Source organism: Microcebus murinus, chromosome 20 (assembly GCF_040939455.1).
Source record: "Microcebus murinus isolate Inina chromosome 20, M.murinus_Inina_mat1.0, whole genome shotgun sequence".
Lineage (NCBI taxonomy): Eukaryota > Metazoa > Chordata > Mammalia > Primates > Cheirogaleidae > Microcebus > Microcebus murinus.
Genome location: NC_134123.1, coordinates 10,527,640 through 10,555,609, shown reverse-complemented (window position 1 = coordinate 10,555,609; position 27,970 = coordinate 10,527,640). Strand labels below are relative to the sequence as shown.

General features: G+C 38.7%; 1 protein-coding gene across 1 annotated transcript in view; it reads left to right on the top strand.

Annotated features, from left to right (window-relative positions):
- The first annotated feature begins 5,049 nt into the window (after positions 1–5,049).
- AMFR (autocrine motility factor receptor) overlaps positions 5,050–27,970 on the top strand; it is a 43,615-nt gene continuing 20,694 nt past the window's right edge. Inside the window, exons 1-8 of the mRNA XM_012755918.3 lie at positions 5,050–5,654; positions 14,279–14,371; positions 17,609–17,773; positions 19,074–19,226; positions 21,259–21,299; positions 21,438–21,570; positions 23,165–23,298; positions 24,483–24,593. Of these exons, the coding sequence (XP_012611372.2) occupies positions 5,400–5,654; positions 14,279–14,371; positions 17,609–17,773; positions 19,074–19,226; positions 21,259–21,299; positions 21,438–21,570; positions 23,165–23,298; positions 24,483–24,593 (1,085 nt within the window). The 5' untranslated portion in view covers positions 5,050–5,399. The remainder of the gene's footprint in view (positions 5,655–14,278; positions 14,372–17,608; positions 17,774–19,073; positions 19,227–21,258; positions 21,300–21,437; positions 21,571–23,164; positions 23,299–24,482; positions 24,594–27,970) is intronic.

The window sequence follows — 27,970 nt, the reverse complement described above, 5'->3', positions numbered from 1 at the left end:
CTGTTAGCAAGCATATTTGGAAGGTTTTTTTTTTTTTTTTTTTACTTTTTATCATTGTCTTTTAACTAGTCAATTATTATTATTTTGTATATTTAAGGGTTTCATTAAGTTAGCATTGTATTTGTACAACATGTAACCAAATTAGCCACACTTTTTTCTTCCATATTTAGTTATAAGGGAGAGGTAGAGGTCATTTAAATTCAGCAGGCCAGCAAGTAGTTGGCTTATATTAATAATTCCCTTTCTTAAATGATGTGATTCGTATGCTCTCAGCTTTTTAATGATTTTATTTTAAAGCACCTGCTCAGTCATTTGAGATGAAATACTTGGAGTAGCTTGTCCCTTTTGAGTTCCTCAAACTTAATGTTTTTATTAGTTCACAGTGTTTGGAACAGTATGTGCCAATTGCTAAAACTGCTTCAGAATTTGCAATTTTGTATGTTTCTTTGCCAAAGAAGGCTTAGTGGTTGTTAACTATAATACACGTCAGCTTCTGTAGCATAAGATTTGATTTTCCCACTTGTTTCATATCATTTATAATTTGGGCTAAACTGGACTCATTTCAAGCATTTTGCCTTTAAGTATGTCTTGAGAAACATAATAGTATAATTTGACTTGAGCCATAAAACACATTTTAATATTAGCTTTAATATATTTATTAAGCTTGTTTTTGTGAAAAAACTTACTAAAACCTAGATAAGTTTAGATTAAGCCAGTTTAGGTGTATTATATTTAAGTGATGGATTGTATTGTAAGAATAGAGATAAGTTGGGAAAATATATCAATTATGCTGTTCTGTTGAGGGAAAGGTCAATGTATTTAAAAACATAAACTTTTGGTTATTGCATTCACTTCAGACTGTACAAACATCATTCTTTGTTTGGCTTTGAGAACTTTTCTGGTGTTAAGTTTATAGAAAATGTATAAAAGAAACTGGAGTTTTGGTTATATTTTTATATTTGTAAAGTAAAAGTTTGATTAAAATGGTCACTGTCCTTTTTTAAATTTTATTTTATTGTCATTTCAATAAAAAATATTTGAAACAGAATGACTCTTTGATGGTTTTGTTAATAGCCCTGTGTGTGTGGCTGCTCACCTTAGTGTGCCAGGAGAAATCCTGCATGGTTCTTTTTCAGTGTCAGTGGCCAAGGGCCACTGGGTAAGAGACAGCTTGGCATAATAGCAAGGGACTGATGGCTTGGGCCCTTGATGTTGCTCTTCTTTTGTGCTCCCCTCCTATGTTAGCTGTGTTCTTAGCACATTCAGTTTCCTGCAGTGTGAAGGGGCACTGGATTGGAACATGACTGGCACTTAGGAGTTGCTACACAGTTGTGTTAACTGTAGGTTGTTCATATCACTGGGGACTCGGTTTCCTCAACTGCAAAGAATGTTGATTCTTCTAGTGTTTTTTTTTTTTTTTTCTCAAACTTGCCTGGAAGTTGTAATGTTCTGTGACATACACCATGCTTGCTGCTTATGTAATACTGTGTAATTCCATTTCAGCATCTTAAATAGAAACAGTTCACCCAAAATACAGGAATATATGTGTGTTTAAAAAAAATGCACCCTTTGGGCCTTTTATGTCTGAACAAAAGTTTGAATAAAACCTTCTATAGTTGTTGCAAGGGTTTTCTGAACATTTACTACTTGTATATTTTGTAGCAGGCACTAAAGATACGAATGAAAGAAAAGTTAAAAATTGAAATATATTAATATATTCATTAATTTAGTTTTCCTAGATTTAGCAGTGGAACACAGGGTCCAGCTAATGAAACACCAGAATTCCATGGGAAGACATTTAAGGCTACTGAATTAGATATGAAATTTAGCTTCTATGATTTTGAGACTCTGAAGCAACAACAAAACCAACCAGCCTTTCTCAGGTTATGGTGAAAAATCAAATGTGGTCATGAATATGAAAGGACTTAAGATATTTTAAAAAATGAAAATAGCATTGTATCTAGGTGATACAATCTTACTCCATACAAACTGGTCTGAAATGACACATTTATTTCCTTTAAATCAAATCAGAGGCACTATCCCACAAAGATGGTAGGAAATTCAGACCATCAGTCCTTGTTGGAAGTGAAGGGCCTGTAGAAAGTCTCACATCTAGAAGGTATAGGTGGTACTCTGAAAGAAAGGTGTGGATGGAGAGAGCTCTCGTTTTTATCATGGATTCCACTGGTACTTTCTTGTCCAAGGAGGACCAACCTCTTAAAAGTTTGATGGTGTTGCCTCCCTGCCACACTTAGGGCTTCAGACTCAGCTGACACAAGTTGTCCCTGTGTCTTTAATCCAGCCTTCTTGGGCACACTAAGCTTACATCTCTTTTTGTCTTGCCTCCTCCCCTGGCCCTCTCTTGGAGTAGGATGCAATGACTGAGCGCACTAGAAGTATCAGCTAAGACTTCAGAAAGCTTGTTATTGCCAAAAAGGCCTTGAGTCAAGCATGTGCAAAGCACCTGTTTGCAGTGGGAAATGAAAAAAATGTTGATAGAAAAATTACTAATTATTCTAGTAAAAGATCCAAACAGACCTTTAAGTTCTCTTAAAATGCAAATCAAAACCTTATATAGTCGCTTTAATTTCACCTGGTCACATGATGAATTTTCAGAAAGACGAACTTTCACATCAAGCTTCTAAAACTTGAATAAGGGCAGATCTATTAACAGCAATCCCTTTCTTACTGTGACAGGACAAGTTTGGTGTGTGGTATTTTATAACAGTATTGTGGCTTGGATTGAATATTGATCACTAGTTAGTATGGTTATGGTGGCTCAGATCTTGACCTGTAAAGTTTTTTTTTTTTTTTTTTTTTTTTTTTGAGACAGAGTCTCGCTTTGTTGCCCAGGCTAGAGTGAGTGCTGTGGCGTCAGCCTAGCTCACAGCAACCTCAAAGTCCTGGGCTCAAGCGATCCTACTGCCTCAGCCTCCCGAGTAGCTGGGACTACAGGCATGCGGCACCATGCCCGGCTAATTTTATATATATATTAGTTGGCCAATTAATTTCTTTCTATTTATAGTAGAGACGGTCTCGCTCTTGCTCAGGCTGGTTTCGAACTCATGACCTCGAGCAATCTGCCCGCCTCAGCCTCCCAGAGTGCTAGGATTACAGGCGTGAGCCACCGCGCCCAGCTTTTGACCTGTAAAGTATTATAGAACACCTCCCTGGAAAATATCCTCATTTTTTAAAAATAAAGCTTTATTTTACCAACAAAGTTTAAAGTTTAGTATTTTAATCAAATGGCCATCAGCAGAGAACCAAAGGGAATTGATGTCTAATACTTATATAGGCCTCGTATAAAAAAAGCACAGGTGCACAAATGTAAATTCTCCTCCAACTTTAGTAAAGTCAAACTCTACTTGCATCGAAGACCTTTTGACAAGATGTTTCTAAAAATTCCAACGTCTTGCTTCCTAGTCCCTGGGGAAAAAAAGTTCCAAGACGGATGGTAACCCTGAGAGATTTTTTTTTTTGTTTTTTCATCAATATATTTAGAATATTAGGCATGAAAAGGACCTTAAAAGATAATTTAGTCCTTTTATTTAAGAAAGTTTGTAAGAGTCAAGAAATGTTTACAGAGCATTACCTTACTCTGGGCTGGGCACTATTACAGGCCTTGGGGATACAATGAGGAATAAGAACTCCAAGGTAACACTTTTTTTTAGTTTTTTTTTCTTCCTTTATTAACAGCTTTGAGATATTCACCTATTGAGATACAATTTACTGTTTAAAGTGTACAATGATTTTTAAATATATTCACAGTTGTGCAACTATCACCTCAATCTTACATTTTCATCACTTCAAAAAGAAACTGGTACCTTTGAGCTATCTCCTTCATCCTCCTATCCCTAAGCAACCGCTAATCTATTATACTTTCTGTGTCTGTATGTTTTCACCTATTCTGGACATTTCATAGCAACCGAATCACATAATATATGGACTTTTGTGTCTGGCTTCTTTGTCTTAGCATGTTTTCAAGGTCCGTCCATATTGTATCAGTACTTAATTTTGTGGCTGAATAATATTACATTTCATAGATTTCCCACATTTATCCACTCATCACTTGATGGACATTAGGATTGTTTCCACTTTTTGGTTGTTATGAATAATGCTATCAACATTTTCGTACGAGCTTTGTGTGAAGGTATGTTTTCGTTTTTCTTGGGCATATAACTAGGAGTGGAATTGCTAGGTCAAGTGGTCATTCTTGTTTTAACTTTGAGGAACTGTTTTCCAAAGTAGCTGCACCATTTGACATTCACACTTGCAGTGTGCAAGGGAACACATTTTTATTTCTTGCTAAATCAGGTTCTTTTTTTTTTATATTCTGCTGGAGGCTACTAATAAACACAAACTTAAGATTGTTGATTAATATTCTTTTTTTTTTTTTTGAGACAGAGTTTCACTTAGTTGCACAGGCTAGAGTGAGTGCCGTGGCATCAGGTGGCATCAGCCTAGCTCACAGCAACCTCAATCTCCTGTGCTCAAGCGATCCTCCTGCCTCAGCCTCCCGAGTAGCTGGGACTACAGGCATGCACCACCATGCCCGGCTGATTTTTTCTATATATATTAGTTGGCCAATTAATTTCTTTCTATTTATAGTAGAGACGGGGTCTCGCTCTTGCTCAGGCTGGTTTCGAACTCCTGACCTCGAGCAATCCTCCCGCCTCAGCCTCCCAGAATGCTAGGATTACAGGCGTGAGCCACCGCCTGGCCTTGTTGATTAATATTCTTTTAGGGTCAAGGCCTCTATTATTCCCTAAGCACTGTGACCCCTTTCCAACACCACGGAAGCTGCTAGGCCCTTAGGGGTTCTCGGGGGTAACCTGCTTTGCGAGGGGAGGGGAGCGTGTTAAAGGAAATGCAGGGGCAAGTGGCTGGAGGCCTGGGTGCCCGCGCGCCCTGAGGCCCGGCCACGCGGCCAGGCCCGGCCCGCCCGTCAGCGCCAGTGGGCCTGGGTCACGCCTGCGCTCGGGCCAGAGCGGATGCCCTCTGCGTCCGCCGGCCCAGTCGAGCCGCGGTGTCGGCGGAGGATAATGCTGGCTGCCGGCCCCCAGGGCCCGAGGCCCGGGCCTACGCCCGCGAGGCGGCGGCGCGACCGCTGGGGGCGGGGGACGAAGGCCGCGCCCCCGCGCCCGTCCCGCCCGCGTCCCGCTGGGGGCGGCGGCCTGCCCCCAGCCCGTCGAGGCTCTTCCGCGCCGGCAGGGGCAGCAGCGGGAGCGGCGCGGGGCGGAGCGGCGCGAACAGCCAGGAGCGGCCCGGCCCGGCCCGGCGCGGCGGCGGCGGCGGCGGCGGCAGCGACGCCAGAGCCCGTGGGCGCCGTTCGCGAGGCCGCGGCAGGGGCCTGGCCGCAGCGCGGGGAGGCCTGGGGTCTGGAGGCCGCCGCTGCCGCCATGCCGCTGCTCTTCCTCGAGCGCTTCCCCTGGCCCAGCCTCCGCACCTACACGGGCCTCAGCGGCCTGGCCCTGCTGGGCACCATCGTCAGCGCCTACCGCGCCCTCAGCCAGCCCGAGGCCGAGCCGGGCGACCCGGAGCCGCTAACGGCCTCGCTGCAGTCAGAGCCGCCCGCGCCCGCCGGGCCGAGCGCCGAGGGGCCCGGGGCGCGCGACGTGGCCCAGTACCTGCTCTCGGACAGCCTCTTCGTGTGGGTGAGCGAGGCCGCCGCGGGCCCGCGGCGCGGGCGGGGGCGGGGGGCGCCTGGTCACCCATTATGGGGGGGCGTGGCTGGGGCGAGGCCCCCTCGCGACCACCGAGCGCGGGCTCCTGGGGGGCGGGGCCCGCGAGCGCGCCGCGGCGGGAGCGGCTGGGGTGTCGGGGTCCCCGCGGTGGGGTTGCGCGGAGGCCCCGAGGGCAGGCCCGAGTGTGGGCTGGAGCGAGGCGCTGGGGCGGGGGTGGCGCTGGGGAGCGGGCCCGGCCCGGGGGAGGCGGCGGAGCAGAAGTGGAAGCTGGGGAGCGGAGTCGGGATTTCTGAGGAACCCTCGGGAGGGAGCTGGGAGACCTCAAGGGCGGGTTCGGGGGAGTTTGGGGTCCGGGAGTGCGGCACCCCGCGTGTGTGACGAAGTGGAGGGAAGTTGAAACGCTTTTCCGACTTAGTCAAGCCTGGGAACGTTGTTAGGGTTTCCGACGGAGAGGAAAGAGAATTGGGGGGAATTTTAACATTTGGGTGTGCGAGGACGTGCCCGTTGGGAGAGAGGCCGTGTTCTTCAACTTTTTGTTGTTGTTGCCATTGATGAGTAGTACTTTGATTGTCTTCTTTGGCCGCTATTTAATGGACCAAACACCAAACAAACCGCGCTTCCTTTCCTGCTGCTTTTACGCGATGATTCAAGACGGTTTCCTTTGATGTCTGAAGGCAGCAACACATTCAGTCAAGAGGCAGCTCATCATTTTAACTCAGTATTTCTCCTTTTAGTGATCCATTTTAAAACAAGGTTTCAGGGTTGTCTGCCCCTGCAAGATAAGCAACATTTACAAGGCATAAGTGCTGGTTTTGTTAATTAGAACAGATAATTTCTGTCTAGGCAGATCAACAGTATTTTGGCTAAAGAATTTTGCAGTCACCTGGGCCTTGAATGCCTTTTATATAAACCCCACAGTGATCAGAAAAGTTACTCCAGGATTTAAAGTCTGTCTCTTGGATATACCGTGGCTTCTTGGATCTTGTCTCCTGCAAGTTCTCGTGTGGGGCTGAAAGGAGGCTGTAAATGACTGAGAGATTAATATTCCAAGTTTATAGGATGATATGCAACTCATTTGTTATAATTAATCCCACTGTGCTTCATCAGGAAGCAGTGGGATTTATGAACTCTGGGGGCTGTGGATTAAGTCTCCTGGTCCTTTCTGATGGAGAGTTTAGTAGAAGGCAGTGAACTGTGAAGTTCCTGTTTCTCTGCTATGTAAAGCTGAACCTTACAGGACCAAAGAAGGCAGAAGAGAAAGTAACCACATCTCTTGCTTAATTTCAAATCTATTTTTGCATTTGAACTAGCAGGTAAACAAAGTTATGTGAAGGGTGCTTTTGCCAAATTTTAACGTTATAATGCAGTCTTTGGTATATTTTTTTCAAGTCTAAGATATAAATAAGTCTGAGAAGGAACCATTATTGTATTTATGTAACATCTGATATTACTTAATGATTTTTTTCCCTAGGAGCTGCTGCTTATAAAACTAACGTTTAAATTCCAAGATTAATACCTCTTCATAAAACATTACATCAAGCCTGTTGATTTTTCTGTGAAAATCATTAAGAAAATTTCCATTTCTTCCCAGCTTTTTTCAGTAAAGATGTTGTCTCCTGCAAGTTTATCATTTCTTCCTATTGATGATATTTCTCAGTTGATTCTTGTACCGTTTTTCTTCTGTCTTTCCTCTGAGATTGTCACATGTTCATTTTGGCCTGCCTTGGTTTCTCAGACCCTCCATGAATGCACTGTACATTTTTCTTATCACTCATTATATATTTTCTGCTTTAGCAGCTGAGTAGAAGTCATAATTTCAACAGCCTTCCTCAGTGGCCTGACATAAAATTGTTGAGTAAATACTCTATGTGGTGGGGCCTTTGCCAAATGGATCCTCCTTGCACCTTCCCCAAATTCTATTGAATTCAGATTCATTTTTTCCAAAAACACTGCCAGCCAAGGCCAAGCAAGGCAAAACAAAAACTGATCCTTCTGCCAGTTTGCAGATTCTGCTAGCTATTATTTAGCATATTGAAATCTCTAAAAGTTATCTTTATAGAGCACAATTTAGAATAATACAGGTCCGATAGCATCTCAGGAGGTTTTTTGATTAACAAATTCAATTCAAAACCTTCAAAGGCATTATTTTCGGCACTCTGGAGGGTATATTTGTGAACAACACTTTCTCCCACCTTCAAATATATGACAAAGTTTAATAAGTCATAATAGATACATAAACAAAATACAGTGGAATTTGGAGGGAAGAGAAAAGAATTGTGCTTAGGGAAGGACTCATGGAAAGTGGTGGTTGAACTTAGCCTTGGAAGATGGAAAGGGTATTCCAGGTAGAGAAAACAGCGTGTGAAGCTCAGTGTGGCATGGGAAGGACAGTGCTGGCCACATACTGAGTGGTCTGTAAACGGGGATGTCAAATTAAAAATCTGTTGGATCTTCTGATTTAAGAGGGAGATTAAAAAGGTGAAGAGGAGACCCAGTGGTACAGGAGGTGGGCAGGTGTGAGAGGAAGGAAGGAGTAAGCAACCCCTTTGAAGGTTTATTTCTCAAAGTGTGGCCTTTTGGCAACTTGGATTATTGCCATCTGGGGTAGTTATAAAATGTGGTTTCCTGGGCTCTACCTGAAGATTGATTGCAGGGACAAGGGAGGAGGCTTGGAATCTTCATTTTAATGAATACCCTCAGTGATTTTAGGCACACTAGTGGGTGAGAAACTGACCTAGGAAGATGATGGAGTATGGGGTGAAGGTTGTGTAACCTTGACCTTACCTGCTCTTCCAAGGATTGTGGACATTATTTTGTGGACTGTGGGAAGCCACTGATGGGGTTTAGGTGGAGGTGGGGCAGGGAGGAGTGGGAGGGCTGTCACAGTGAGATGATTTTTTTCAGAAGACAGTCTGGAAGCAGTGTGGAAGATAGATTTATGTATATCACCCAAAGAGAGAAAGGGGGGAGGGGGGAGAGAGTGGAGGGAGGCTGTAGGGGTTTTATACTAATAAATTCACAGATTTGACCTGATCACTTGTTTCCCTATGTCTTTTTAGAACTTCCATTCTAAAGTTTTATTCCAATACATAAGTTTTTGTTATTCATTTCTAGGCTTATTTTACATTGTTCAGATGTCACTTCCATTGAACTATCTCTTAGTCCATTCCAGAGCATTGTTTCAGATTATTCAGGTGTTTTGGGTTTTCTCCTTTATTCTTACTCATTATTTTCATTACTTTCCTTTTTTTTTTTTTACAGATTAACTTCTGCAATTATAAGAGCGAGCAAGCTATGTAGATGGAGAAATAGAAATATGAAACACATGTTAAGATTCTCACTTAATTACATGCAGATAATATAAGGTTCTCACTTAATTACATGCAGATAATATAGAATTATTTATTTTTAGGATTTTCTTATTAAATAATTCTCCAAACAAATACTTTAAATAGAAGTCTTGAGAGGGGAAGAAGCACCAAAAACAAAAATGGATACAAGTAAATCGACTATTTAGAATACATTGGCAAATTGCTCAGCCTGTTTTGGTGCAGTCTTAAACAGTTAAGAATGGTTTTTACATTTTTAAAGGGTTGTAAAAAAAAAAAAAAAGGAAGAATACAGAGCCTAAAATATTTACTGAGAGCCTGTTAAAGAAAAAGTTGCCAACTCCTGTTTTAAAGAGCCTATTTTCACGTAATTATAAAACGTTAAGAGCTGGAAGTGACTTACTAGCTCTGAGTCTTTATGAATTGAATACTCCAAAGAATATGAGAGAAAAATGTTTGCTCCAGAAATGTTGGGGGAGCAAAAGGAAAAAAAGACTAAAGTCACAAATAATTGGATATGAACCTAGGTAAACTGAAAATAAAGAGGACACCTTCTGAGTAAGGGGGGAAGGGACTGCTATTTAATTACCTCCCAGGTGTGTTTTGCATACATGCTCTGCATGCATTTATCTCCCTAATATTGTGAAAAGAAGAACACAATCATTATTGACTTGATAAGGAGTATGCATCTTAGTATTTTGTATTTGTCTCTGGGAGCCTGCAGCAGGGTAATGACATGGGAATTGGGAGAAAACCACCAAATGGTGGTGGGAGGGAGGTATTTTCTTGGTGTTAGGTAGGAGGCCAAAAAATATCCAGATTGAAAAAATATATATACATCCAGATTGATCATGTCTTTGAGACAGTCCTGGGTAGTTTTAACACCATGTCATCACAAACTCTTAAATAACCCCCCATTGGTGGATAGCTTTAACAGGGTCAAAAATACCTACATGGTTACATAGTGATAAATGTAGCCATACCATCTTGTTAATCACTTTCCTACCTTTTCCTCCCAGGCAGGCCTAACTGTTTTATAATTTGCTTTCTGTTTCCTCAAGTAGAAGAGTAGAGCCATTCTGCGAGGGAAATTTTCTTGCAGGGCCTTAGAGTAAAGGAATTAACGCTTGATTAAGTAGGGGCTGCTTGGGTCCTATTATAGACTGTTCAGGAACAAGCAAAACTTGTTTTTATTCTGTGTAGATTAATTAAAAAAAGGCATTTGGTGAGTTTAGAAAACAAAGTTTTTATAGGTGTGAGAAACTTTTCCGAAGTATTTTAATGTGCTAATACTACGTGTTTTAACAAGCTTAACTTGTGACTTTGGCCACCCAGTTTTGGTTTGTTACTCATCAATTTGCCATCATATGGTGAGAAAAATAATGTGGACTTTCAGAACTGGTTGGATTAGTTTAGTAGATTCTAAACTTTAAAAAAAATAATTAAAAAAATAGACAACATATACTCATGGTACAAATAAACAGTACAGAAGTGATATGCAGTGAAATGGAAATCTCCCTCTCTCCCTGCTACCTGATTCCCTCTGCTAGAAATGGCCATTACTAGTTTCTTATAATTAGTGCTGGTGTTAAGTGGGGGAGACTAAGAAATACCCAAATTGATCAATTCTTTGACACAGTTCATATCTACCTATTATACAAACTTGTATGTGCACATATTCTTTCTTTCTTACAGAGTGTAGCATAGCCTAGTAATCACATTTCTGCACTGTGCTTTTTTTCCAGTGAATAAATTATCCAGAAGTTTCTATATAATGCTAGTAAATATAAAGATGCAAAATTGGTTTTACTGGCTTAATTTAAATTCCACTGAATGGATGTTCTGCAGTTTATTCAACTAAGTCTCCCTGATGGACATTTGTTTTCTGTTTTTATAAACAGTGCTTCAGTGAATCCCTTTATCCTTTAAGTTTGGATTTTGCTCACAAGAAAAAATTAGTTAGCTCTGTAGAACAGATAAAATGAAGTTAGTGGTTTGGGTTTTGCTTTTAAATGAGGGATGGTGCAGTTATGTTTCTTTCAGATAGGTTAAATATCCCTCATCTGAAATGCTTGGGACCAGAAGTGTTTCAGATTTCAGAATTTTTTCAGAGTTTTGGAATGTTTGCATATACATAATAAAATATCTTGGGGATGGGACCCAAGTCTAAACATGAAACTCATTTATGTTTCATTTACACCTTACACATATAGCCTGAAGATAATTTTATTTTTCCCTTGAGAATACTGGATGAACTGTATTGTGCACCTGTGTTTTGACTGTGACCTGTCACATGAGGTCAGGTGTGGGATTTTCCACTTGTGGTGTCATATTGGTGCTCGAAAAGTTTCAGATTTTGAAGCATTTGGGATTTTTGAGTTAGGGAGGCTCAACCTGTATTTGCAGTTTTTCAAGCCTTTGTCCAGTAAGATTGAGAAGATATCATATGCTTATTGCAATGAACACAGTATTTGTGGAATTAAGACATTTTTCTATAAATAGACTTAGAATAAATAGTTGATAATCATTAAGGTGTTTTAGAAATATTTTGTTCATAATCTTAAAATATTTTTTTGTTGCTTCCCATCCTTTGTAGCTTTGGCTTTCACATAAAATTCACAAAAGGTTATTTCTTTCTTATAGAAATACTGTTTCTAGTGTCAGTATACTTTCTCAAGCCTTTTTTTCCTTCTTAGCCATGCCAAGTTTCAAATCTTCTATTTGAATTAAAATAGAAAACAGTTATCTATGGGTGATGGGATTATGAGAGGCTTTCACTTTTTTTTTTGGTATATCAAAGCACAAATGTCTTATACCTTTTTTTGAACTTAAAGACTTTATAAAAAAAAAACTTTAACTGAGAAATAATAATTAACACTTTATTTTTTATTTTGTAACCCAAGATGTACAAGAATGCTGTTTTGTATAAAGAAATGATTAAAAGCCTCTAAATTTGATTTTGTCTTCTTTACTCTCATAGTAGCCTGCTTGGTCTCCTGTTGCATCACTTACCATGTTCTGTGTTTTATGGATTCTAAAAGTTCTTTGAGTTTAAGGTTCAGATCCCCCTCACTTTTCTAATCTCCCACATGCCTTGAACAAGTGCTAAATTTGTTGCATTTATTTTTGAAATTCATATGCCTACATACAAAAACAGGAAGAATTCTGTTTAAAAAATTGTGTTATAATTAAGCTGGGGGATATTTGTGAGATGTCGCTTGAGGGGGTTGTGGTTTTATCTGATGACAGTTCTCTTCATTAAAATGGCCGAGATTGGTTTAGATCACAACAAAGATGAGCCTTTTTATATCTCTTCCATCTCCTTAAAAATTAGCATTCAAAGTTTTATCTGGACCAGTTTGAATAGGTCTGTTACACAAGGAATCACAAATTAGGAAGTCGCAATTTAAGATGTTTTAGGTAACTGGTTTGGGCTTTTTTTTCCTGGTAATTTGAAGGATTTAAGTACCAAAACTGTTTTTTTTTTTTTAAACAGAAGTATTTTTGTTTCAGTCTTTTGAAAATATATCACATACTTCCTTGCCCCATTAGGCAGACAGAATAGGACTTAATTTAGTCATTTGTAATGAATTGGGGCTTCCATTATGTGTTATGCCAAAGGGGGTGGATGGTATGAGATACTAAAGGAAACCTGAAGAGATCTTAGGGAGCTTGCTTTCTTAAATTACTGTCTTCCTTCACCTTTCTTTCAAGTTGTCATTTGCTCTTAAAAGTAGAGGGAAGAATAATTTGGAAAGAGGAATACGGTGGTCACTTCGCTGTAAACTTAGTGAATCAAAGGTTGAAGCAGCCTTTACATTGAGCTGGTGTTCCTTTTCATTTGCTCTCAACAAAAGTCATTTCTACTGTCTTTATCAAGGTCCTTTTGGTGTTTTTGGTTCATTCAGATTATTAAAAATCATTTCTGCATCAGTTATGTCTGTGATGCCCACACCTCAACACCCCTGCCCCCATCTCCTGCCCACACAGCAGGAGGTGAGTGGTGTGTGAGGGAGCGAAGCTTCATCTTTGTTTGCAGGGAGAAGCTTCATCTGTATTTACAGCTGCTCCCATCGCTGGCATCCCCGTATAAGCTCCAGCTCCTGTCAGATCAGCAGCGGCATTAGATTCTCATAGGAGCGTGAACCCTACTGCAAACTGCACATGCGAGGGATCTGGGTTGCACACTCCTTATGAGAATCTGATGCCTGATGATCTGAGTTGGAGCTGAGGCGGTGATGCTAGTGCTGGGGAGCGGCTGCACATACAGATGATCACTAGCAGAGAGGTCTGACTGCACAATAAATGTAATGCACTCGAATCATCGTTTCACATCCTCCTCCCCAACCCCCATCCGTGGAAAAATTGTCTTCCATGAAACCAGTCCCTGTTGCCAAAAAGGTTGGAGACCGCTGAGTTATGTAATATGCTGCACTAACCTCTTGTTCAGGAACAGCCCACTCTTCCATTTTGTAAGCATTAAGATTTGTTGTATGGGTATAAGGATATCCATCCCTTAATTGTTTGAAAAAAAAATTTCCTCACAGACTGTTGAAGAAGGCCTTGGTTTTGCATGGTATCTTTCATTTCTCAGCCCCTCCTACCAGTTTTCTTTTCTTCCTTTCTGTTTTCCCAATTCCATCCCCTCCCCCAATAATGCCCCAGAACCTTTACTTGGAAGCCAACACCAAGCATCGAGAACATTTATTTTTTGGTTGGCAGATTGTCCCCATTGCAATACATGTTAAAATACACCTATTTTTTTGGTTATCAGTTGTTCATGGTCTCGTGACCTTTTTGTAACCATCAACCCTTGCATTCCCGACCTCATATTGTTTGGCAGGGCAGAATATTTGAGTGTTGGATTTTACTGTTCCTGATAACTTCATTTTCTAGAACAGTTTTCTTCAAGGCTGTCAAAATCTTAATGTAGGAAATGATGTGCCAGGGAAGTACTTGCAGTTTACAAGGTTCATAGAGTTTTGTACATACAGCATGAAGTTTACACACCGTTCATTTAAGACTGCAGGGTAAGGTGGTCTGCTATAGGGTCTATATTGGGACTAGGAACTGTGAATTAACTGGTAAATTGATGCCTCTCTTTGCCACTCCTTATCCTTACCCCCACCGCCCATAAAATTGTGCCTACTTTTGGAAATGCTCACTCATTAGAAATGATGGCTGAATTCCTAATATGAAGTTTTTAGAGCTGCTTTTATTTTTCAACAGGAGAAAATAAACTTTCTTTCTTTGATTTGTATACAGGTTCTAGTAAACACTGCTTGCTGTGTTTTGATGTTGGTGGCTAAGCTTATCCAGTGTATTGTGTTTGGCCCTCTTCGAGTGAGTGAAAGACAGGTAAGTCTAGATAGTAAGGATGGATTCTTGTGACCGGGTATATATTTTTGTAATTTGTATTTCATATAATTTCAAACTTATGAAAAAGTTCCATGAATACTGCAACAAACTCCTATATACCCTTTATCTAGATTCACCAATTGTTATAATAATATTTTGTTCCATTTGCTATAACAATTGACTTTTTGTTTATAAATACATTTTTTTCTGATACATTTGAGAGTAAGTTGTGGCCATCATACTCCTTTACCCGCAAATACTTCAGTACGTATTTTCTAAGAGTAAGGACATTTTCTTACATAAACACAGTTCAGTGCTTAAAATCAGGAAATTTAGCAATGATAAAATACTTTGCCTAATCCACAGTCTGTATTCAGTGGTGCCAAGTTGTTCTAGTATTGTTCTTTATAGCCGTTTTCCCCATGACTTTTATGAGTGTAGTTTTTAAAGAAGCATAGATTTTTATTTAATCATAATACTCTTTAGAATATGGGTTTTCTTCCAAAGGAATTTACTGAGAGGTTTTTCTCTGTGGAAAAGTGAATTAAGATTCATTGTTCAACAAACATAAAATGAGGTGACTTGTTCTTGTTTTAGGTGAGATTGTCAGACATTTGAATGTAACTCTCACAGTGTATGTGTGGGCAGGGATGCTTTCAATAAAGAATTATGCCATAAGCACGCTGTACAGATTGGCAGTTCCCCAAGGATTTTAGTGGGTAGACTGTAGAATGGTATGTTATAAAGTAAGAATTTAGAACTGGCCTTCAAAACAACAACATAAGAACAAAAGTATATTTTACTCTCTCTTACCCCAGTGATAAGACACAGGAACCTACAATATTAAAAGTATAACAGTGGCTTCACAGAATGTTCAAAGTGAAGTGTTCTAGTCTCACCTACCCTTTTCATTCCAAATCTCCTTTTATAAAATCAGATGAGGTCCTAGTTTAGAACTGAAATGTGGTTACTCTGTGGTTGAGCCCTTTAATGCTTTAAGAAAGTAGTACTATTTTGTTTTCCCAGGGATTTTTCCTTAGTGAGTATTGAGCACTTTCTCCAAAATATCAATTCCAGAGGTTTCCTGGACAGATTCAGGAGAACATAGAGAGTTTTTTTGTAGTTGCAAAAGCTCCTTTTGATACTTCTTTCTTCTTCAACTTTTTCTTCAAATTTTCTTTTCTTCTTCAAGTTTTTGATTTGTAAAACAGAAATCAGTCGGGCCAGGCAGACCAGGTGGGCCTCATATATTAATACTATCTTGCCTTCTAGCTATGAGGTCAAAATTTATAGAAAACATAACTGTGGAGTATTTCAGAGATTTTTACTTTATCTAGAGGTAATTATAATGAGCATATTTGTTATCCAGCTCTACTTTCAGTTTTGTCAGTGTAGATCACAGCTTTCATGCTTTCATGTTTGTGTTGGCTTATTTTATGATTAATGTCATCCAGTGGCATTTATTAAGAACCATTTTGAGTTAGAACTCTATAGAATTGACATGGGTTTGCTCTGTGGGTGCTTAAAGTTCAAGAAATAGAGGAATGCTAGAGGCAAAGACATTTAATACCGAAAATGGACCAAATATTAAAATGTTGAGTAGAGGTTTAGGGCAAGGAAGTGTTTTTTTATTTATTTATTTTTTTAAGCACTAATGCCTACCATGGCACTTGTCTAAGCACTTTACATATATTAATTTATATAATCTCCCCAACAATCCTTTGAGATATACTGTTATTAGGGATGGGGAAACCAAAGCACAGAAATGTTATATGACTTTCCCAAGGTCAAATAGCAACTAAGTGACAAAGCGAAGATTCAAAACTGGAGCATAAAATGTCATAGGTTCATCTTGTACTTTACCTGCTCCAGGTCTGGACACAGACATTCACCAAGGTTTCGTAGTTCATCTTATTGCATAATGATATTTAGAAGCCAAGATCTACACTAGCTACATGTGCTTACTGCTGCTGGGATGTCTTTGCTCATTTGGTGGACAAAAGTAGGGAATATTCTTTGATTTTATTTCCATTTCATTTTGTTCTCTGTACAAGGTGTACGGAGTACAGTGTGTGTAAATTCTCAAAATCTTATCTTTAAGGACTCATATTATTAATTTGTTATGCATTTTGCTTACTTTGGTTTTTAAAACATTTTTTGAATTTGCAAAACATTTACAAGGTTCCAATTATATGTAAAACTATACTTAGAAGTCATACTTCCATTCTTACTCTCTTCACCCAGTTCCCCCCACCCCATAGATGGCTTGATAGTATATTTTAATATCTGGTGGGGATAGACACCCCACCATTGCCTTTTTTTAGGGTAGTAAAGATTTTAAAACTGAAAGTCCTCAGTGTAGAAAAGAGTACAGTGAAGCAAATATACACACACACTGCGTACAAATGCACACTGCCTGTGAGAATATACACTTACACAACTTCTTTGGAAATCAGGTGGATATTATTTATAAACCATAAAAACATTTGTAATCTTTGATTATGCTGAAGATAACATACAAAGATGTTTATTACAATGTTTTCTGAATGGTGAAAAATTCAAAACAGTGTCATTGTTCATCTAGAACCACTAAAATGGTATCTTGGTGTATTCAGAAAATATTCATTGACATTGGTAAGGTTTTCACAACATGATAGGTAAAAGAAAGTAGTGTACAAAAATTAATGTGTTTTGCACATAGGAAGAAGATAAGAAAGTGCATAAAAAATATTAATGCATCGTTTTAATTTTTTGTACTTTTTGTGCTCTATTATGGCTGGAAAATGGTCATTTATTATTTTTTAATCTGGAGAATATTTTTCTTTAAAGTCTAACCTTTTCTATTGTTGAAGAATCTAGAGGACAGAAATATTAAAAGTGATACTGATAGCCCTTAACCATTCATTTTTATTGTGCATTGAAGAGTATAAGGTGTTTTTATTTCTTAATACATAACCAGACTAATATCACTACCCTTGTAATGGCTAAAATTCCATAACTGATTTAGGGTTACAATCCAAAGTATACAAATTACTTTCTGTGTGTCTCACCTCTCTTCTTCAGGGGGCTTCTTTCTTTCTTTCCTTCCTTCCTTTTTGCTTTCTATTTTCTTGTGGACAAATGTTAGAAAGCTAAGTATGGACTATTTCTTCCACAGAAGCCAGCTTTTGTTATGTTGACTTTTCTTAAACCATTAGGTGTGATGGCACTTACCTTTATAAACATTTTTCGTTTTAGCATCTCAAAGACAAGTTTTGGAATTTTATCTTCTACAAGTTCATTTTCATTTTTGGTGTGCTGAATGTCCAGACAGTGGAAGAGGTCGTCATGTGGTGCCTCTGGTTTGCTGGACTTGTATTTCTGCATCTGATGGTTCAGCTCTGCAAGGACCGGTTTGAATATGTGAGTTTTTAGCCAAGTCCTTTGCTTGCTTAGTCACACGTTTGCCAGGTTTGAATTGTGCAATATGAATGAGCCACAGCAGGCTTGTCTGGGGTAGCTCTCAAGGGAAAAACTCCTGGATCGGGTTCCATTGCCTGTTTCTTGAGGGACTTTCTACAGCAGCCAAGGGATGTAGAATCAATGTCTCCTGGGAAGTTTCCGCCATAGCCCCATGGTGTATTACATTACAGCCCAGGTGGGGTCAGTTCACCTTTACAAAAAGTTTTAATCCCAGTGTAAGGAAACCTTGATATATTAAACTGAGTAAAAATCTGGTTTCTTCTGTGTATTTACTATTCTAGTCTCCTATTTTTGCCCCCTCTCACCCTGTATCTTGGAGCTCTTCTTTCTGACTAGTTTACATTGCTTTCACCCCTGGGCCAGGACTGAATTAGCTCTCTCAGCTTCCTTGGTCATGGGAGATGGTACCCTTTCTTGTCTGGGTATAGATCTGGCTCTTGGCTTCAGATCAGAGCTGTGCCAGTGCCATTAGTGCTTATGAGTCCTGAGTAAATGTGCACCCACAATTCTGCTGTCAGTGAAACCCACTCCAGGGCCTTGTTTTCCCCTGTCTTTACCCAATCCTCATGGACCAGGTGGCCCTTGCACCCCCATGTGAGTTAATGTTACTCTCATTGCCTTCATTCTTTCACAATTCAACCCCCTTTCGAAGTCACAAACAGGATTTTCTAACCTCCCAAACTGGTTTTTATCTACACCTACTACCTCAGAATCATTGCTCCAGGCCTTCTTTCCAGGCTGTTGCCTCTCCTTGCATAATATTAACATAACATTGTACCAGTAGTAAATCTGTACCTGGATTACATTTCTGTTGTCCTATCCCTAAAGGACTAGGAATGTGAATTTTGGAGAGGAAGAATAAAGCAAGATTGAAAAAGAAGCACAACAGAACATGGCGCTGTCCTGAGTCCTGTAGAATGTTAGAGGACAGAATTGCATACCCTTGGAAAATTACTTCTAGAGGTTTATAATCTCTGTGGTAGGAGGATCCTTGAGAATAAGAGATGAATATATAATGCATATTGTTAATTTGACAAATTAAATGATAAAGATCTCTAAATACTAGCTTATACTCACATTTGGTCATTGTAGAATTTGCCATATAGTAATGGGATGCTTTTCTGTGCTTGGCATGGACAGACCCCCAAGCAAGGACACCAAGATTGACCTTGAGTTTCTCAGTGACGTTTAATACTGCCATGAAGAAGAATGAGCTGTCTTCCTGTTTTGTGCGTTTCAGCTTTCCTTTTCTCCCACGACACCAATGAGTAGCCATGGTCGAGTCCTGTCCCTGTTGATTGCTATGCTGCTTTCGTGCTGTGGATTAGCAGTCGTCTGCTGTGTCACAGGCTACACCCACGGAATGCACACCTTGGCTTTCATGGCTGCAGAGGTGAGATGCTGGACACAGGGTTTGCTCTCATTATACTCCTGTGTATTTTCAAGGACACTGGAATATTGTTGACAGATTGTTTTCACCCATGAAGTGATGGATGGATATTTGGACTTTCATTTTAACAAGCATTTATTGAGTTCCTTTTGTTGTGTTTGGTACTGGTACTGAATGCTTTTGTGTGGTACTACAACCTAATAAAAAAATAATCATTGTTTTCTAGCATTTATAAAGTACTTACTATATGCCAGTAATTGTTCTAAATACTTTACATGTATTGACTCATTTTATTATTCCTGTTTATGAAAGGGGACACCGAGTGAGACATAGAGGGTAAAGTGAATTGCTTAAGGTTCAAGAGTGGCAAGTGGCACAATCCAAGTCCTCTGATTGGTGGTGATTAATAACTAAATACTCTATTATGATTCTTTTTTAGATGGGGTAATTTGCAGGACAATGTAATGAATGTGTAAACTTTATTCATTGTTTTGAAGGAAAAATCTGAGCTATCCATGAATATTTTAAATTAAAAAAAATTTTTAGTCTTTTAAACTTTTCTGAAAGTACCAATTTCTGTTCAGTAGAAGTCAAATTCCTTGCATGTCCTTATATTCAATGGCTATATTTTCTTTTTCTTCATGCCAAAGGCAAAATACTTTTACCCATAATTACTGTTATTAATTTTTAAAAAAGATATCAGATATGCTGAAGCTAATTGGTTAATATCATAACACTTTATTAAGTTTGAACTACTAATTAGGAATTTGGTAGAGCAGGGTTAAAATTTATTTCTGGGCCAGGACATGTTGGCATCTGCCTATAGTTCTAGCTACTTGGGAGGCTGAGTTGGAGGATCATTTGAGCCCATGAGCTGTGATTGAGCCACTGCATTCCAGTCTGGGTGACAGAGCAAGACTGTCTCTGTAAAATAAATTGATTGATTGATTGATTGATAGATAGATAGATAGATTAATAACATTCATTTCAGAGTACAATATAGTAAAAGTAAAATTAGAAAAAGAACATTTAAATACTTAAAAACATTTGCAATCCTAGTTGAATACTTTCTGTATATGAAAGTTATATAATTATACTTTCTCTTGAAATAAAATCTGTTGAAAACTTCATTTATACTAACTTCCGTTAATTTGTTTGCTTTAGATATATTGTGTTATAAAGCACTATTTGAATGATATTTATATTTACCTTTTTTGGTTCTCTAACTTTCAATTATTTATAATATCAGGCCAAACTTTGAAAAACATACACCTAAAAATAAACACATTCAATTGGGCTTATTTGATCATACTATAGTGTATACTTTTAGCTTGTTATTATATATTCTTTTAAGACAATTTTTCATGTTATAGATTCAATATTTTGAACTAAATCATATTCCTTATTTTCATAGCATTTCTCATGTAAAATTTCTCATTTATAAATGGGAGTTTAATCTCAAATAATGTAACAGTTCTATTCTGATTAAGAGAAAATTTTTCTTAGTATCAGTTTCTATAATAAAAAGATACTACGAGAGGCTTATTTTGTTTTTTATTTCCTTTGTTCTCTTTTCTTCTGGCAGACCAGGGAGTACATAGGGCACTAGGGAGAGAGCAGTACTCACATCTAGGACAGTAGTACCTAAACTATACTTGGAGTTATAATGTCACCAAATAGTAAAACACCTTTCAGGTAATCAATTATGGTGGCTTAATGCTGCATGAAATTGAAGTGATTGTTAAACCACTAAGGTGAAGCTCAGGATTGTAGGACTCATCCCCAGGAGATAAACGGATGTGATTGGTTGTCACCTATTAACAAGAAAAGGCTCAATAAAAGTTAAGTTTCTAGGTCATGAAGATAGTCCATGAAAATTTGAAGGAAAGGAGTTAAAATGGTTGGTAAACTTGAACAATCTGCTTTTTAATTGAACTGAGAAATGTTTGTCTTTTATGATTTTATAAAAGTGAGTTTGGCCTGAGCAATTCTAAATTTTACTAAAAAATATATGTATATATATTCTTTTTTACAGTCTCTTCTTGTGACAGTGAGGACTGCTCATGTGATTTTACGGTGAGTAGAAATTTGGGAGGGAGGTGATTGAGATCTCATACAGTTGATTTTAAGATGTAAAAGTGTGGTTTTTTTTAACATGTTTAAAATTCAGCTGTAATAGTAAGTTATTAGGGTCTTTTTCTCTTTTCATTGTAGATATATAATTCACCTCTGGGACCTCAACCACGAAGGGACCTGGGAAGGAAAGGGAACATACGTGTATTATACAGATTTTGTCATGGAGCTCACTCTCTTGTCCCTGGACCTCATGCACCACATTCACATGCTGGTAAGTTCTCTCATGAGGAGCTTTGAGGGCTAGACTTTCAGAATCAGGAACCTTGGTTTGTATGTTAAAAAATATGAAATCTTTAATAAGATGTGGATGAACCACTTAAAATACTATAAAAATGAATGCAGCTGTGCACCTTTTTTTTTGGCCATTGGGTGTAAAGCAGTGTCATGGAACCACTTTGGCTGGTGCCCAACTCAGGAGGTGTTTGCTGATCTTGAAGACTTGGTCCGTTCTGCTGACCAAGTCAGTAGATAATTCTTTTAGCGTGAAATTAAGGGGCTGCTTCTTCCCGTAGTCTCTATGGCTTTTAATATTTAGCAGTTACTTTGTAATGGGAATTCCTGCAGTGTTAGCTGCTTCATGGATTCATAAATTTTCCATCTTTATAATTGAAAACAAAGTCCTTATACTTAATTCCTGCTGCCTTCATTGTTTACATTTTACTTTGATGTATCAGAAATTAACAATATTGTAAATTTGCTTCATTGGTTAGCACTTCTGTGATCTAACAATGGTGAGAATCAACATAGTTGATGGGCAATTTATTTAAATTAGAAAGCTATTCAAAGTAGCATTGAAAAATTATTGGGTTAGAGACAGCACATTTCTAAGTCTACTTTTTCAAAGTAACTTTGAAAACGTACTGTTTTTAAAAAAAGTACAAAGTGCCGTAGTTCGTGCCTATAGTCCTTGCCTGTGGCGAGGCTGGGGCAGGAGAGTGAGACCAGTCTCAAAAAAAACCCTAGAAGGATAATAATTAATAATAATGTTAAAAAAAAAAAAAGAGCCCTCTCTCTGTCCCAAATGGAGAAAACAAGTGCCCAGAGGTAACTGTTAACATTTTGTTGTATTTATTAATAATTGCTTCTTTATTCAAATATATACATTCATAAATTGAGATCATATTTTGGACATATAGTTTAGTTTTCTTAGCTAATGTATTAACATTTTCCTATGCTAGCGTCAATTCTTCTAAACCATTTTAATACCTTAGAATAAAAATTTCATCATATAGAGGTACCATGATGTAATTAACCAAACGTGTGATGGGCTGTTTAGATTGTATTCAGTTGTTTGCTATTTCACATCTTTACATAATTTATCACATATTAGTTTTATAATGGTAATTATATCCTGCTTTTTTCACTTAAATATTATTTTCACATGTAATTTACCTTCAAAACTGTTACATATGAAAATAGAATATTAATATGTAATTGTATATTACAATTAAAATAATTAATGGCTATATAACATTATATGAGTGTACAGCCTAACTGTTCCTCTGCTGGGCATTTTGTTAATTTCCATATTTTCTTTTTTATAATTGCATGGATAGGCCTCTTTTTGCTTAAAGCTTTTGAATTTCCGATTAGTTTCTCAGGAGAGATTGCTGGTGGTGGAATGACTGGGCTTAACAGTGTGTATGTTGTTTAGGGTAGTAAAATAAACATACACATTTGCTGTCTGAAAGATTGTTCCAGTTCACCATCACCAGCAATTAAGAGTTTCTAATGTACTCACTAGAAACTAGCAGGTTCACATGTGTTTGCTTGTGTGTTTTATTCTCTTTGTCTCTATGTTTAAGTTGTTTGGCAACATCTGGCTGTCCATGGCCAGCCTGGTCATCTTCATGCAGCTGCGTTACCTGTTCCACGAGGTGCAGCGTCGGATTCGTCGGCACAAGAACTATCTGCGTGTGGTTGGGAACATGGAAGCCAGGTAAGAGAGTACTGGTTAATGTCACCCAAATTTACTCCTTTTAGCTCTTCAAAAATAATAAATCCCAGAGTGTATCAGAACTTGATTCTATAAGCTGTTAACAGAATGGTGAAGAATATAGGCTCCAGAGTCTGACTATCTGGGTTAAGTAAATCCTCACTTAATTCCTATGTGATTTTGGGCAATTTACTTAACTCCCTGTCTCCCAGTTACTTCAACTCTAAAATAGTGATAATAACAGAACGTTCTTCCTGGAACTCTTGGGATAATTTCATAATATAATTCATGTACTTAGAATAGTACTGGACACATAGTGCTTAGTGAGTATTAGGTTCTTAGTTAGTTAGTTAGTTAGTTAGTTAGTTAGTTAGTTAGTTAGTTAGAGACAGAGGCTCACTCTGTTGCCCAGGCTAGAGTGCCGTGGCATCAGCCTAGCTCACAGCAACCTCAAACTCCTGGGCTGAAGTGATCCTCCTGCCTCAGCCTCCTGAGTAGCTGGGACTACAAGCATATGCCACCATGCCCAGCTAATTTTTTTTTTTCTATATATTTTTAGTTGGCCAATTAATTTATTTCTATTTATAGTAGAGACGGGGGTCTCACTCTTGCTCAGGCTGGTTTTGAACTCGTGACCTTGAGTGATCCGTCCGCCTCGGCCTCCCAGAGTACTAGGATTACAGGCGTGAGCCACCGTGCTCAGCCTAGGTTCTTATTTTTATGTTATTATTTTATTATTCGTATCAAATAGAAGCTTCCTTGGGCTTCTGCCCTCTTCCTTTCATGAAGATGGGTCTCTCAATTATTCTTTACACCTGCGTGTTTGCACATACACTTAACTTAATTGAAAGGCTAAACCAAGCCTGAAGGTGTAAGATTAATGGGTATCCTTTTTGTGCACAGGGGACAGTTTGGGTCTCTGGGGGTCTTAGCCATCTGATTTGCCCAGAAGTGTTTTTTGAAGTCATCACTAACAGCAGCCATTATTAAGATGAAGTTAGTTTCTGTGTATAAGTTTCTCACTCGCTTTTTAACGGGCTATGAAGAAAAAGCAGTTACAATGTTTTTGACTGTGAAAATGTTTTTACTGAACATGATTTCTGTACCTGTGCTGTTATAAAGGTGAAGTCTATAAAGTGGTGTTCAGTATGTGCGGCATTGACAGAGGACTCGTTTTGTGTTTGCAGGTTTGCAGTTGCAACTCCAGAGGAGCTGGCTGTCAATAATGACGACTGTGCAATCTGCTGGGACTCCATGCAGGCTGCAAGGAAACTGCCCTGTGGACATCTTTTCCATAAGTAGGAGCTTCACGAAGGGCCACTTGGGACTGTTACTCTGTCCAGGGCACGTGGGTGCTTTTTATACCCAGGCTCAAGACTAATCCTAGCAGAGGATAGCTCAGCCTGGCCTAGTTGCTGACATTGAGTGTTAAGGGAAGCTCTTGAGTATCCTTCTTTATCCCTTAGCCTCTTCCCTATTCAGCAGAACTGTTTCCCATCCACAATTTGCCATCTTACTTTCAGGGCATATTAGCAGTCTTCATATTTCTCCATTTCAGCTCAGAGGTACAACAAATATGCCTATAAGATTTAAAAGAAAGGGTTAGGGGGAAACTTTTGCTGTCAAACAGTTTATCAAACATCAAGACACACACAGCTTATCAAACATCAAGACACACACCAGAGAGGGGGGCTGGGATGAACAGTGCAGAACTGTGGCTGCTGCTATCAAGGATTACAAAATAGGCTCCTCTGTAAACCTTCACGATTGGAGTAGTGTATCTATTATTTATTTTCAGAGATCTCGTTAGGGGCTCTGTCTGTTTAACCTAAATCTTTCTTTTTATAGATTGGATGTTTTGATGTTTCTGGACCTTGAAGTATTGTTTGGCCTTTTGCATCTGTAGTCATTTTTGCATGTTGAGAAAGTTCTGATCTTTATATCTTTAATCCTTCTTTCCTTATTTTATATTCCCAAATAGTTTTTCTTCTCCTTTTTAATATTAGAAGGGCTCTGGAGCTGGAGTCTCAGTAATACAACAAATTTATTGACAGATTTTTTTTTTTTTTTTTTTTTTTTTTTTTATGCCCTGGGTGCTGTGTTGGGCTTTGGAGATAAAATGAAAATGACATGTATGGTCTTTACTCTCATGGAGCTTATAGTCCAAGGGAGGAGTCAAATGTGAATTAACCAGGCACATTTATGAAAATAAAAGTATCAATTGAGATTAGTGCTCTAAAAGAAAGGAATATGGTTCATGAGAGCTTGTAAGAAAGGAATCTGACTCAAATTTGGAGGAAGTGACTTTTGAGGACAAGTAGTAGTTAAGTCAGCAAAGGGAGGGGTCAGGTGGAAGAGTATTTGAGACAGAGGGAGCATTTCTGCAGCAGGAGGGAATGTGTTGAACTAGAAGAGAACCTGTGTGACTACGAGTATAAGAGGGAGGAGTGTTTGCTGGGCAGGAGAAGCAGGCAGGGTCTAGAGGGCCATTGGGAGGGATGAGAAGCCCTTGAAGGTATTTAAGGGTTGGCTGCTAATATTTGTAGTTTGAAAAAATCAGGGGGGCTAGTTAGTAGCTGCTGTAGTGGTTCCAGGGATACATTGAGAGTGGCTTGGACTACAGTGGTGGGAGTGGAATTAAAGAGAAGATAGATTTGAGAAGAATTAGGGAGGGCGTGGTGCTAGAAGAGCTTAGGGGAAGTGAGGAATGGGAGCGGTGTCAGGATTTCTCCTAGTTTTGTGGCTTGTACCGTTGGTTGTATAGCGGTGCTCTTTGTCAAAGTTGGGAAGACCAGGGAATTTGCACACATTTCTCAAAATCTTTCAGTTAGTTCCAGTGGAGCTTGGAGGCTAGTTGGGAAGAATAACTATAAGTATATTTTAGCCCAGAAGTTATATTTTCAAGCAAATGATTTGATTAATTTTAGGATTTATATTTTTTGATTGAGGCAAAATTCAGATAACATACAATTAACCATTTTAAAGTATACAATTCAGTGGCATTTAGTGCATTTACAATGTTGTGCAACCATCCTTCTGTCTAGTTTCAAAACCTTTTCATCACCCCAAAATAATGCTCCATACTCACTAAGTAATCACTCCCGCTGTTCCTGCCTCCCCACTACCTGACAGCCACCGATCCACTTTCTGTCTCTGTGCATTTGCCTATTCTAGACTTTTTCATATAAAAGGAATCATACGATATGTGACCTTTTGTGACTGGCTTCTTTTACTTAGCATAATGTTTTTGTGGTCATCCAATTATAGCATGTATCAGTACCTCATTCTTTTGTATGGGTGAATTTAAATCATATAATAATTAAACAATTTGTTTATCCATTCATCCATTGATGGACATTTCGGTTGTTTCTACATTTTTGGCTATTGCAAATAATGCTGCTATGAACATTTGTGAACAAGTTACCAGTTTGAGTACCTGTTTTCACTTTTTTTGAGTGTATGCCTAGGAGTGGAACTGCTGGATCAGATGATAATTCTATGTTTAATTTCTTGAGGAACCGCCAAACTGTTTTCCATAGCAGCTGCACCATTTTACATTCCCACCAGCAAAACATGCGGGTTTCAGTTCTCTTCACATTCTTGCCAACACTTGTTATTTTCTGTTTTTCTTATTATATCCATCTTTGTGGGTGTAAAGTGCTATCTCATTGTGGTGCGTTTTGTTTTGTTTTGTTTTTTTAATAATTCTCAAATGTAATTTTCTTATTATAAAATATTCATAACATAAAACTTACCATTTTAAGCATTTTTAAGTGTACAGTTTGATGGCATTGGGTACAGTCACATTGTTGTATAATCTTTATCACCATTCACCTCCAGAACTTTTTCATCTTTCCAAATTGAAACTATGTCCCCGTTAAATTTTATTTATTTATTTATTTTTGAGACAGAGTCTCACTTTGTTGCCCTAGCTAGAGTAGCTGGGACTACAGGCATGTGCCACCATGCCCGGCTAATTTTTTCTATATACTTTTAGTTGGCCAGTTAATTTCTTTCTATTTTTAGTAGAGACGGGGTCTCGCTCTTGCTCAGGCTGGTTTTGAACTCCTGACCTTGAGCGATCCTCCCGCCTCGGCCTCCCAGAGTGCTAGGGTTATAGGCATGAGTCACAGCGCCTGGCCAAAACTATGTCCCTATTATATAGTAAGTCCCCTTCTGCCCTTTCCTCAGCCCTTGGCAAATACCGTTCTATTTTCTGTCTCTATGAATTTGACTACTCTGGGTACCTCTGCTGCCTTTAGGTTACTCTTTTTCTGGTTCCATAGCTATAAAATTAGGATGTTGATTCGAGATCTTTCTTCTTTTTAGGCATTTTTAGCTATAAATTTCTTTCTGAACATTGCTTTCACTATATCCCATAAGTTTGGGTATGTTGTATTTTTGTTTTCATTTGTCTCAATGTGTTTAATTTCCCAAGTGATTTATTCTTTGATCCAGTGGTTATGTAGGAGTTAAGATTTAATTTTAAAACACTTGTCTGCCATGGGTTGAGTGAACAAATCATTGCTAAGACATCTCTTGATTTGCTTTACTTTGTAGCTTTGGTAATGGAATGGTAGCAGGATCTCACGCCAGTAATAAGGCAAATTCATTTTAATCTGTGGTAAAGGTAAATGTTTAGATTCTTGTAGACACAATGGCTAGATAATTTGTT